The sequence below is a fragment of the Bombus affinis genome, chromosome 18 (assembly GCF_024516045.1).
Source record: "Bombus affinis isolate iyBomAffi1 chromosome 18, iyBomAffi1.2, whole genome shotgun sequence".
In the NCBI taxonomy this organism is placed as follows: Eukaryota; Metazoa; Arthropoda; class Insecta; order Hymenoptera; family Apidae; genus Bombus; species Bombus affinis.
This window is the reverse complement of record NC_066361.1, coordinates 570,527-584,855: the sequence shown is the minus strand read 5'-3', so window position 1 is coordinate 584,855 and position 14,329 is coordinate 570,527. Positions and strand designations below refer to the sequence as shown.

Sequence of the window (14,329 nt, the reverse complement as noted above, 5' to 3'; positions counted from 1 at the left end):
GGATAAATTTCTAATAGAAATATATATTGAAGTAAGTATAAGTACAGGTATAGTATATGTTGATGCAGATGATGAATTTAGCAGTGTTACATTACAATACAATTACATCACAATGAACACGTTGATTCATTGACAGCAAAGGATATCACCAAAAAATTAATCTTGTCTAATTTGACAAGTAACCGTGGTAATTAGATACTCGATATGCTAATGACAATGGTCTTAGGTTCAATAACGAATCCGCGGTCAACGGGATACCAAATGTACTTTCTAATGTCTAAGTCGAACTCTTTATTAATAACGTGAAGTATTCATTGATCGTAAAGACGTTGTTATTGTCACGACCGGCATACTTCAAATCCGATGGACCGATGATGGAGATAAAGATGTGGCGGCCTTGGCGACAATGTATATCGCCGAAGTGCCTAATGAGTCATCTGTATCCTAACGGTCCTTCCACCGAATGTTCTAGAAGCGTGGCAACGATTACGTATGCCTACGGGGTAGTGGGGATATTGAGGGATGACAAACAAAGAAGAAACAGATCCCACCGAAGGTCAAATTGTAAGAGCTTCAGTCTTGGAAAGTCACGGCTGGAGCTCAGAACCAAATCGCAGTCAGTGTAAACTCAGAGTACAAGAAATAAAATCTCTTGTTTTTTTGTTACCTTATTTTTTTTTCTTTTCGTTCGAGCTACCCCCTTTTTTATTTTACGTGACATTATACTTGCTGATGAGATCGCACGAGAATGTCCTCTCTGTCACGGTCATGCTGCAGAGAAAAACTATGATGGGGTGTGTCTAAGGACACGAGATCATCGGATCCGTCGAAGAACGGCTTCGTTCGGAAAGTGAGGGAAGTGGACGTTGCTGTTAATCGGTTAATTTCTATGTTGGTGGTTGAAGAAGGATGCTAACCGCCTTGAGAGAAATTTGCTAGCGGGAAGCATCGTTCGTGAAAAATGCAGATTTCCCGTATCTTCCCGTAGTAGATTTAGAGACTGTTAGGATAAAGACTGTTTGTCCGTTTGAAAGACCTTAGTTAACTAAATCCTAAGATTTATAACGGATCCTCAGGCTAACTGAACATGTACTGTGGAGATGGTAATCATTTTTCCCGAGGAATAGGGTCTGCGTATGGCAAGCCACAAGACAGAACCCGTTGGAAAGTTTACTGCCGAATGCCGCTGCAACTATTTCCTTTTAAGGAGAGCTATATAATTACTTTACACCTCTGTTAGGTACACGTCCATCCCGTGACCGTGGCTACGTTCAGCGACCCGTTATGTCACTTCGAGCCCAAGCCCACTGTCACAAATCTCGGGCGCCCATACTCGGATTAAATCATAAACAACCACTTCTAAGTTTTCTTATTTAAGTACAGCTACAATAAAAAGTCGGGACTAAAATATTGGGGACCTTCCCAAACATTCCAAAAGAAAGACCCCATGTCCTTTCATCTCCGACATATATATTCTATTACGAAATGACCCTAGTCAGATTATTGAGATTCGTGCGATCAAAATGATATTAAAGCATGGCTACATTTCACCAACAGTTTTTAACTAAATTGAAGAAATGCGTAATACGTGACTGGAACCCTATCTTATATAGTATCTTATTGCACTTTAGCTATTCTGTCTCATTCGCACTTACCTTTAATACGCGCATGGTAACGTACGTAGAGCACAACAGAGTGAATAGCAGTCGAGTAATTTGGTTCTATCCTTAAACAGTCGCCTCTTCGGATATATGGCCACGTGCAGATCCAATCGTTGGCCGTATATGCAGACATTACCCTGGGGAAAAGTAATTCTCAGAGGAATCAAAATTTCAGGATTTAGCAAATTCCTAAGTAGCTGTACGTATATAAGGAATATATAATATATATACGTATATAAGATATAGAGCAGTACCTCCCTTGCCTCTGAGCCATCCTGTTAGTCCTCTTTCCAGTAAAGCATAGTACTTGGTAACGCTGGTAAATGTACAGATAGTACTCGACTCTGCGACTTCGGTGATTTTTAAATATGTTGTGAGCGGAGAGAAAGCACGATTCTGAACAATGTTTTCCTTTTCCTAAATAAATATAACCGATTAAGCGGTATCGCTTAGTTACCGCGATATTCGCAAGAAACTATCGACAGCACGTAGTAAATTCTGCCTATAGTTGTAGGGCATCTATAGTGTCACGTAAAATAAAAAATAGGGGTAGCTCGAACGAAAAGAAAAATAAAAGGTAACAAAAAAACAAGAGAATTTATTTCCTGTACTCTGAGTTTACACTGACTGCGATTTGGTTCTGAGCTCCAGCCGTGACTTTCCAAGACTGAAGCTCTTACAATTTGACTTTCGGTGGGATCTGTTTCTTCTTTGTTTGTCATCTCTCAATATCCCCACTACCCCGTAGGCGTACGTGACCGTTGCCACGCTTCTAGAACATTCGGTGGAAGGATCGTTGGGATATTGATGACTCATTAGGCACTTCGGCGATATACATTGTCGCCAAGGCCGCCACATCTTTATCTCCATCATCGGTCCATCGGATTTGAAGTATGCCGGTCGTGACAGAGGCAACGTGCGCTCGCTGAGACCGGCGTATTTCTGATTCCGCAACTTACATGCCAAACGGGAAATAGGGCACACAAATTTCCGAAAATAGCGTGACTGAAGGACGACAGGATAACAGAGGCACGTTAGAGCACGCCGTTGATATTATACCCGCGTCGTGTGTCACGTTATCAGGGAACGTGCATGGAATGGGCCGGCACCCATACTCCGGATCTCCCCCGTTGAAACTCAATTCTCGTTAACTTACCGTGCCGCAATTGAAACGCAATACAACCGTCGATCTGATAAATATGGCTAGCCTCTCTCTCGCCCTAATTTTGATCAGACACCTCTGGATTTTATCAAAATTTCCTTTACCATAGGATATGTATTGGGCAGATGTTCATTTTTCTTTAGAGTGCTTTCCATTTTGCCATTAAAATCTATAAGGTAGTAAAACGTTTTGTCTACTTTTCGGTCATGTTTCACTTTGGATGATCTTCGGCAACATCGAACAACTTTGCACAGGTTACCATTGTATTTTCGAGCTATCGCGGGGAGACGCGGTCGTTAGAATACGCGTCAACGGGAGTCGTAAATTCCCGTTACGATTATAATAATCGACACCACGAATTCGATCCCCTAATTTCGGTTAAGATAATAGGGGTGATCCAGTTAGTATAACACTGTGATTCACAGAATTATAAATTATGTATTTCCAACACTTTATACAATCACACAAAGTAGTAACGCCGTTGATCAAGATACAGGTAACGAAGAGAAGGATTATTCTTAGATGAGAGAATCCGTATATATGTTGACCTTGACTGTTCGTTGGTTATGAGAACCAATATAGTGACTCTCCTGATGGCGTAGAAGCGGTAGAAGTAGGAGCAGTCGGAGCAGTAGGAACAGTCTGAGAGATGAAGGAACTGTAGGAACTCTAGGCACCATGAGAGCCGAAGGAACTTTCGGACATGTAGGTATTGTGAGAACCGAAGAAACTCTCGAAACTGGAGGCATAGTGAGAGCCGAAAGAAAACTCTGAAGTTCGGTCTGATGTGATTACGGAGGAAATCTCGGTATGGATGTGCCCTTTGAACGAAGAACGTGGATTCGTTGCTTACATTTTTAGTTAGGAAAGTGAGGGCAATGATCCGCGATGCCGATTGGTTATGACCGATGTTGGGAAGAAGATGGGAGGAAGAACCCTTTTACTAACGTGATTCACGGACGACATTATTTATGGGAAAAAGCAGCTTTTCCGTTAGGCAATTATTTCGTTTTTCCCATTAGGTAACTACTTCCTTTCTCCGTAATTTGGCAGAAAATGTACAACAGACCGAAGGACCTTTTAAGTACCAGTCACAAACCGAAATACTTGCAGGATTAAAGCTTCCTGCCAACTAATGAGACTCGGTTTATGGTGGGGCCTTAGGTTTATTGAGGGTTTCTCTAACGATGCTTGGGCCTTGACGGTCAGGCGGTCAGAAGGACGTCGCGCGGACCTTTTCACGCGACGTAACAACCACACCGATGAAACTTTACTCCAGATTGTAACTGGTGAAGTTCTTTTTGGAATTCCTCTAATTCGATGTACTTTTCTTTTCTTCTCCTTCACTCAAACGATCCATTCCAACATACCTCAAAAAATTCGGTAGGAGCTTCGGTTCAAATTCCAAAATCCAGGTTATTGGCAGAATTTGTAAAATTATATTTCTTCTGACACAAAGACGCTTCATGTTTCCATAAAGAGGATTTGTTCTAGCGCAGTCACTGCTGATTGATCATCACGGTGAAAACAGGATGGAAACAAATACGTCGTTATTTTCTAGTTGATCATCTAGTTCAACAAGAACGTAGCTTTAATCTTCTAATTAACGTTGCTTGTACAAAACATTTCGAGTCAAAGTGCTGTATACAATGGTACCAGTACACCATATTTCGAGTCCCAAGTGTACAAAGACATAATTTTAACTTCATGTCGCGTCTTTTAATTAACGCGAGTTTAATATACACACCGTTTCGAACTCGATAGTGTTGGTTCGTACAGTAATAAAGGTTGTACGAATGTCGTAGTTTACACGCGGAAAGAGTTTACATTATTTTCTGGAAAATGTAATTTATTAAAGAATACCTACACTTTTAAAAACAGTATAATATCATACTACTAAAATCTACAAATTTCCCGAGCAATCTGTTAAGTTTATTAGTTTTCAAATATTTAAAAAGTACAAACGTTAACAAGCTTTTATAATTGCTCAACTGTTCGTTTCGTTGTACGACAGAACCGGTGGAAGCTCGTAAAAATAGTTCATTTTCCCGCTGTGAAACAACCAATATATTTGATATAAACGTCAATTTTTATTTCTTTATAGAAATTCTAATACGACGAAATTGGTCTCATATTCCTCTCGATTATCGTATTATGCGACCGACACTGTGATGGAAATTGAAATATTAATTTACTGAATATTGAACGTAATAGTTTAATTGCACATTACAAAGCATTGTCGTTCCCGTACAATTATCATTCGACGTTATTAATCGATAGCTGAGTAAGTAAATATATCATCTCATAATGAAAATTGTAATTACGATCCATATTTAAATTAATCATCTGTCAAATATGAAATTTATCATATAATCATTTCACGTGCGATAAACGAAATGAATTTTTTTTTAATCTCAATATCAGATTCATTAATAGGTTCGTTCAGTTTTTAACGAATGTTATAAATATTATATCGAGCGGACGTTTAAACGAATAATTATAGCGAACAAACATTGCAATAGAAGAAAAATGATCAATATCAGACCAATTAAGAAAAGAGATTGCAACATTTACTTACCCTCGCTTCCTTTATTTTCTAACTTTTATTTATTTTCAAACATTTACGTTGACAAAACAATTTATAAAATATGAAAATCGGCAAACGCGCACGCACTTCCTTTAACAAAAAGTTTTTCAATAATGAAATAGGGTAATGATCAACGTACTTGATAAAGTACACGTGCGCGCGCGTACGCACACACACACACACGCACACGCACACGCACGGAGAAAACATATACGTATATAAAAGCACATAAATATAACGCGTTCAAAGAAAATCAGACAAATGTATTACTCGATCTATCAACGCGATTAGATCTCTTTATCTCTTATGTGAACAAAACGATGTATATTAAATAAAGTTGGAAACAATATGGAATATCTGGTTCACTCTTTTTCTCGCTGGTCGTCTAGCCTAGAATGCTTGACATATTCTGGTTCGGCAAACTGAGACCATCGCAAACAACGAACAGGAAGCGCCTAAGGCTGACACCCAAATTTCACTCACTGTTCGATGTTGAGTCGAGCGCAGTTGCACCAGAAGCGTTGATTTGACTTGTAAAGTATATTTCAACAAATATCAATACATTTCACGCGTATCGTGGAAAATGCGAATGCATGACTTAAAGAGCGCTTTAGAAATCATTTTCTTCGTATGTGTGTGTGTGTACTTAACGCGTTTATTGCACGTCTCAATCTAGGCCGATTCTTCAGTATAGTACCGTGAAAATTGATTTTGAAACGACCTATAAATCGAAGAATTAAATATTATCTATGCTTCTATTTTATGGTTATCTTAATTTATCAGATGCGAAAAGTCTAATTCGATGTATCGCGGTCGCGCGCCTCGTCAGCGGTCGAATCGTGCGAATGAACGTGTAGCTTATGTGCGTGGAAATGTGATTCGTAGTTGAAGCCTTCGTTACAAGTATTGCATCTGTAAGGGTGCAATTTCCGTGGTTCGTCCGGACAATGCTCCAACTTGTTGTGATGATAAAACTTGTACATTCCTTGACACAACTTGCCACATATTGCGCATAAAAAATCATTGCCCTTGTAATAATACATATTATGCTCGACTAAACGTTCGTAGGATTCGAATAACAAATGGCATATATTACAGATTGGTTTATCTTTCACAACGCAATCGGAATTCAGCTCCAGTCTAGTATCCTGCCCAATATGCAAGTGTCGTTCGTGAATTTGAAGATTCGATTTCTTAACAAATCCTTGATTGCAGAACTTACAAAAGAATTTGTAGTTCATCGAGCACGAAGGCGTATGAGTAGCAAGTATGTGAAGCTGTAATAACCTTTTAGTGGAAAACATCGTGTTACAAACGTTACACTTCTCTGTGGCTGTTTGGCAATAGGTGCGCTCGTGTATGCACAAATTTTTAAACTTTTGGAATTGTGTTCCACAGATAATGCAAAGAAACTTTGTTCCGTCCATCTTGTTCGCTTTGTGACCTTTTACGCGTGTATTCCCATTACGTAATCTTTTGTTCTTTGCAGCTGTATCGAACGACGAAGAGAAAGTATCATCCGTAATAAGAGTACTCGGAGTCAAATAATTTTCCAAAGATCTTGTCGTCTCATCCGAAACATCCAACATTTGTTCAAAATCAGGTGACTGTACTATGCCGAGTTCCATGTCACTTGGTTCTTTCAAGGACCGAGACAAATGGTTTACACAAGGTACACGTTGTTTATTTATTAAGACTTTCATTCGACGACATACGTTCTTATGTTGTTTCAAACATGAGTATAGCCAAAATCGTTTGCGACAACCTTTGCATTTGTATTGTTTCTTGAATGCGTTGCAGTTTTTTTCAACATCAACCATTGGAGCGTCCTTTTTTGATCTTATGGTCTTCAAGCAATGCACAATCATGTGTCGCCTCAACAATGCCGGCGTGTCAAACTTCTCATAACACACGCAACATTCCCTTCGTTTAAACACGATATGCTGACGTAGATAGTGAGTAAGTAATTTATTCATGGACGTGTAACGGGCGTTGCATATGCTCGACATGTAAATCGTATGGAACAATTTCATATGCTCGCGCAGGTTCTCCTTCAAACAAAACGATTTTTGACATATATGACATTGAAATATTTTCTGCTTATTGACCTTAAAGTTCTTCTGAAATTCAACCGATTCTCGTTGAGGTACGATTAATCTATCAGCGAAAGATCTTACAAGTTCATTGAATCGCTTTGACGCGATCGTGTCAGCTTTCAAAGGCAAGTTACATGCCGAGCTTGTTTCACGAAAACCTTTAAATCCTTCTTTCAGAATTTTCGATACTGCTTCTTTGAAAGCGTCTTCGTTTTCGTCTTCCTCTACGTTTGACACAAAACTAGGAGACTCCAAGAATTTGTCGCATTTCTCCAAACGGACCACACATTCTTTACACTCAACTTCAGCTGCAGATCTTCTGCTTTGGTTAAATATATAGGGGGACTTGTTTCTTTTAAAAGATTGTCTTGATCTTCCAAAGGTCTCAAACTTCAATAAATCGTAAGAATCATATAAAGAAGAAGAACGTCTTTTCACTGGTCTAAGGTTATAAGACATATTGTGCGAGGTATTAGAGCTTTCAAGTTTAGCCTTTATTTCGTTCCTTAATAAAGATATCATTGTTTTTAAATTCACATGAATTTGAACAAATGGCTTATTCCTAACAGGAGATTCGATTCGCTCAACAGAATTCGACATCTGAATAACTTCTGCAGCCGCTGATGTCTCGTTACCGAATGTCTCGAGCGTTGAAGTTGGAATAATAGTCGCATTAACAGGAATATTCTCCGTATCGATAACTTTTTCCGGACTAACCCATTCGTCGTTCGGTTTGTCTTTGTACAGCGGTATGAAGTCTGTAAGGACGGTCTGCTTCATCCTGTTCGAAGGAGTGCCATACGAATCGTTTAACCGTTTCGGATGCGTAGACTTGATCTTGCTGCTGGAACCCTCGGTGGGTGTATTGTTTGAACTATTAGATAGTTTCAAAGATATATTTATTGAGCTATTTACGTCTTTTGGGCAAGGACTGTGTGAAGTATTTGATTCTGACATGACTATACCATCCGAATTATTCGACTTTCCTAACGATTCAGGAGATGTTTCCATAATTTTGCTTTCACCAGAAAATATCGCTTTCCCATGCGCATGGAATAAATGAGATTGGACATGTCTTTTATAGGAAAAATTTCGGTTACAAAAATTACATCTATATCCCGACGACTTTTTCGTACAACATCGCTTCTTTAAATGACGTATCAACGAAATACGCATAGTGAAGATCGCAGTGCAATTATTACATTTAAATATATTACAGCTATATAATTTATTATGCAGTTCCAATAAATGTTTAGTTTGAAAAGTTAACAAACAAACATTGCAATTTCTTCTTTTGTTTGAAGGTGCTTTATGTTTACTTTTTCGTTTATCAGCATCCGATTTGTTATTTTCTAAATACGTACTTTCTTGAAGAAACGCGGATTCTTCATTTTTACAATAAACGTCATCCAAAGATTCAGCTTTAAACGTCGCTGTTTCATTTTCATTCTCTGTATTCGTATCAATTGGCGACAAATCATCGCAGATCCCTGGATCGATTGGCTCTTCCTTTATGCTTATTGCATATTCAAAAGGCTGAAAAAATATACAAACCTAATGTAACATCCAAAGAAACGAAAAATCGATGAATCAGTCCTAGTCTGGTAATTGAAGTCAATCGTGCCATAAATATCATGGGTAGGATAGAAAGCTACGTATGGAGCTACAGAACTAGATACTAGAAAGAACGGTTTGTGACGCCGTGTTTATAAGTTAGCCAGATTCTACCATTAAAAACATGAAATAAGTAGCTGCACAAATCCAGAATACTACATACATAACAAGAGACGTGCAAATTTTGTGCAAATTTACGGTTCCGTTAGAATTATTAAGAAACTATTTCTCAACTCCTAACATTTACTATAGGACAGGGCCGATCGATATTTTCAAACTATTATGTAGCGAAGTCGACTATATTCAACTCTCAACTATATTCAAATGTAAGAAAAATCAGATTCGCAAACAATACTTTTAGCATGGTTGTTTAACGTTATTTCGTGAATGTATTCTTCCAGGTAACAAATTAGTACAAAGCAACGAACGGTCCTTCTACATGTTTAACAAATTGTATATTATAAATGAGAAATAAAATGTACGACAGAGTAACAAACACCATGCAAAACTCTAAAAATTCCATATCATTTGAAAATATAAAATAGAAATATTCGTATCCATTTCGATAGAAAATATTGTAGAATCAATTGCAATTAGTAACCGGTGTGAGAAGCAGTTAATGGTAGTATCCGGTCAAACAGAAGGAAAACGTGACTGTCAACGGTGCTTACATACGCCGAAACAATGATGCGATGAACGCATCAACGTCTTTTGTTCTTTTATGATGTATGTTGGCTTGAATCGATGCAGAAAGTAATATATTTTCTTAATTTGTAAGCAAAGCCATTGGATATATATTAAGTATATATTGACATACTGATGTCATTTCATGAGACTTTGGAGTCGATGCGTAGCGTCATTGCAATACGTTTCAACTTGAACAGGCTGCTCAACGAATTTTCTACGCAGGGCTATTCTAGAACTACTGTCCCAATGCTATTCGGGAAGTAAGGGACATATGCAAAATTCCTCCCTTTCACTATGTTGCCAATTTGTATAAGAATATATGTACACGCGGGCAAACGCACACGCACACGAATGCAAACATGTATGTGTGCGGAAAAATTTTGTATATGAACTGACAGCAGCAATATTTTTCATAACACATGCACAAATTTAAACCTGGGCATAAAGGTACACGAGCGTTAAAACAGACATAAGTTTCACAGTCATTTCGTAGGTACGTAGAAGTCACGGCATACGAGCGTTGCCTGTTTTGCAGAGTTGGCGGAAGAATTACTCATCTACTATCTAGTACTATCAGAGTGCTGGCACGTAGATGGTCGAAGCGCTAAATTTCTATTTCTCAAAAATAGCGATTGTTCTTGACTGTGGCGTAAACCATGCTTAACGGAACCTTCGCGACATTGTGTTGTAAAACTCCAAAAATATTTCTTTTTAATCTGAATCTGAAGTTAATAACTTTAAATAATTTGATTTATACAAATGATTTTTGCAGTAACAAATGATTCATAATAAACAAATCTAAAAATCGTCGCACAAAATAGGGGGTTTTCATTCCGATCCAACTATTCGCTATAGGATAATCGTTGGGCATACATAAAAAATACGTTCAATGCTCATCGAATTGATAACGAATAGCTAACGGTACGTGACCTGCTCTATTTAAGGTTATACAATACAAAACATGCCTCAGCTGAATCCAACGCCCGTACTCATATAAATATATCAGTGAAAAGGTAATGCACGTTGCCAGTGATGAACCTTCCTGATACATGTGTGAGTTTTAATTTATTATACGGCAATATATTTTTTACAACATACGTTGTTTCAACGCTCGTATGCTTTAACCCATTAACGTGATAAAAATCTCATCTGTAACATGCATCTTTTTTATTAATTCACTTGGTATCGTATGAATAAATAGATAACATTTCACGATACATCAGTGATTTACATTAATATTACATAAAACATATTTATATATGTATAAATATTAATTTTATATTCTAGAAGCCTAGGAAAATTAATAACAAATAATAATAACACAAATGGTAAACATAATCAGTATACTAAATATTAACATATTAATGGAAATCATTTGCAATTCAATATTTCCATTTTTATGAAATAAAGTATGTAAATGAAATTTAATTGTAAAATAATCACGTTCGTATAAACTCATTACTCTACAAGGAGCAATTAAATATTATATTGATGATAATAAGCAAGGTTGCATCGATGCTAGACATTCTACATTACTTTAATATTTTTAATCCATGTATTATTATTGAGCCATAATATATAAAGCATAGACCCAAAAGATCACAGCGCGTTGGCCAAAGTAATCTTACAATTGACGGATATATTATACAAAATTTTATGTACCATGATAGAAATTCCTTCTAATTCAACAATTAAATTTCATTTCTATTAAAAATCACAAGTTTGCGTCACAACGGCCAAAGAAGCAAATCTTACTTTGTTATATTGAAATAGTTAAAGAAAGTGGTACATAATCGTTAGCTTAATATGTTATATTAACCAAGATTTATAGAAACAAAATATATTATTCAGCACGGTCAAAGTTCTCTTATCGAATGACGTTTCAAAAGGTACTTACGTCCATTTTGTCGTCCAATTGCATCAACGGGGTGTACGTAAATTAACACTCGAGCTATTTGCTTTATGAAATTATTATTATTATTATTAGACAAACTGCTTGCCTGTGCACAAAGAAAATCTATAATTAGTGAGTAGTAGACTTTAATAATATCCTCAAAAAACAATTCGCGTTTTTCTTAAAATATGTTATAACTGCACAATAACAGTAGCAACTTGTAAATGAATATAGAAATTGTACGAAATATCAAACAGTAAGTAAACATAACAATATCATAACAGAAAGTTATCAAATATATTTAACAAAACTGTAATTATTTGATAAAAAGTCGTGAAATCAATGAAAAGCAGAAGATGATGAAAAGTATTTCAGGTTAACATGTCATACATGATCTTAAAAGATGTTTACACTCTCTTATTATTCACTTATTATTCACTTATTATTCACTTATTATTCACTTGCATCCAGAAAATGTTTTCCTTTGTTAATAGTTCGCGCTCAAGATAGAATGTAAATTTTTTTTATACACATACAAACATGCACAGAGAGAGAGAATACCGTTCAAACTCGGACACCACCATAAGCAGTACTGTGGGCATTCAAATGGCGTCCTCCACTAGTAGCAAACATGCCGCTCAGTTCAGGTAGGTTCAGATCATTATCGGTAAGGAAGTAACCTTGAAATTATATTTATGGAGGGAAAATGTACAATAAAGAACCTTATACTATTTATAATACATCACTCTTCGACAGTTTAATATTAGTTTCATCTAATTTTACCTAATCTATTTTATAAATTGCATTTTAATTACGAAACAGTATCATATTGTACGTTTACACGTAACGGTAAATAAAAAATTGATTCGTAGAGCTACAGCGCATGCGTGTTACTGAGTAGATTTTCTGACTAACTTCAAGTTATGTCCAATACAATTTTCATATTCACGTTTCTATATAAACTCACGATATATATGTATGTATATCTGTGCATCTAAGAAGCAACACCAACACACGTCAATCAATATCTGATTATTCCTGCATCATACGTATACACAGGTTTGTAAACTCCAGTAGAGAGGGTAATGCTCTTAATATTCGGAAATGTACTTTACAAATCAGCCGTTAGTCGTAGCGCTGGCATCGATTTGTTAACACCTTTGTTTGCATTATCATTGAATGTAAACAATATAAACTAAACTGCTTTTCATAATTTTCATCAATATACTTAAAGTAGACATACAATATTTCACGTGATACAAAAGAATTTTGTTTAAATAACTGTAGTTTTACATAATACAATAGACTTTAGTTCTAAACACGATCGTGCTGCAGACACAAGAAGCACTGCACGGTGAAGTCTAACAAATCGATTGAAATCCCTTACTCGAGAAATATTTTCTGGTCCGTAGGAGTCTTACCCACTCTAATGGAATTCTTAAATTTGTGTATTCGAACATGGCAAATATGTGCATACATACACATGTACTTACTGTTGACTCTGTGAAAGGCTTATGAGATACCACTGGTTGTTAAAATATTTGTCAAACTATCTGTTTTATACTCTAGCGTTAAGGATGAGAATCTTATTGCTCAAGAAATTAAAATGTGGTTAAAGAAATGATTATTTGAATTCGATGGACCATCAACTTTTGCGGTCGGTAAATTACCGACAACATATTTATATGTAATATCATCTGAGATACAATGACACAGACGGAACGAAGTACAGAAGAAACATTTATATCAGTATATATAAATGAGACGTAGAATAAACACATTTGTCGCACATCTGGAAGCATTGGGAACCTTTAGCATTTTAGTATTATTCGAAATGTTACCGACTCAGTGTCTCGATAATATATTCTCTTCCCTTCAGCACATTATTTTTTTTTTTTTTTTTGCGTGGGGAGGGGAAAATGCTATTACGCATGCCTAGTGACCCGCATCACTGGGTTATGTGGGAGTCGGTCGGATGTCGTTGTCATACCCAATAAAAACCCCTCCTCCTTCTTCCTCCGCTTTGAGGGCAGACAACCCCGGTAAAACCTGTCGGCAGTCATCAGGGTTGTCCTTTCGTGCCCCGTTGTATCTACTTCTTCGGGCAGTTACTGCTCATGTCGTCCTCTCAGCCATTTCAGAATACTGGGCTGATCTCCTTCTGCGGTTTTTCGTTGTTTCGTATTCTTGCCCTCATTGCTCCGCGTAGTTGTTGTTTCGCTCGTTCTCCTCCTTGCCTCTTCCCAGGCCCTCGCTGTCACTCTCCTTTGACACATGACGGTCTTGCAGAATTGCCTGAATTTATTCCAGCTCTCGTTCTTGGCGGTCACCGTGGCGATCAGATTGCCCACGTCTATCTTCCCGCCCAGAGCGTTCTCCAGCTCGATTCTTCTGTCCGTCCATTTCGGGCACGCGAAGAGGGCGTGCTCTGCATCGTCGTTCGGGTCTCCACAGTCGAGACAGTTGCTGTCGCTGTCCTTGCCAATCCTTTTCCTATAGACACCGAAGCACCCATGCCCGGTTAGCAGCTGCATGGTGTGGTGATCGATGTCCATCTTCTTTTTGGTAAATAGCAGCGCACTCGGTATTAATTTCTTTGTGATATTCCCCTTTTTGTAGTTGTTCCAC

General features: G+C 37.3%; 1 protein-coding gene across 1 annotated transcript; it reads right to left on the bottom strand.

Annotated features, from left to right (window-relative positions):
- Positions 1-5,584: 5,584 nt before the first annotated feature.
- LOC126926581 (uncharacterized) lies at positions 5,585-13,966 on the bottom strand. The gene is made up of 3 exons (XM_050742950.1): positions 13,547-13,966; positions 12,272-12,381; positions 5,585-9,042 (listed from the first exon to the last, which is right to left on the bottom strand). Exons 1-3 carry the CDS (start codon positions 13,632-13,634, stop codon positions 6,205-6,207), a joined length of 3,036 nt encoding a protein of 1,011 aa, XP_050598907.1. The 5' UTR covers positions 13,635-13,966; the 3' UTR covers positions 5,585-6,204.
- Between the last annotated feature and the right edge of the window lie 363 nt (positions 13,967-14,329).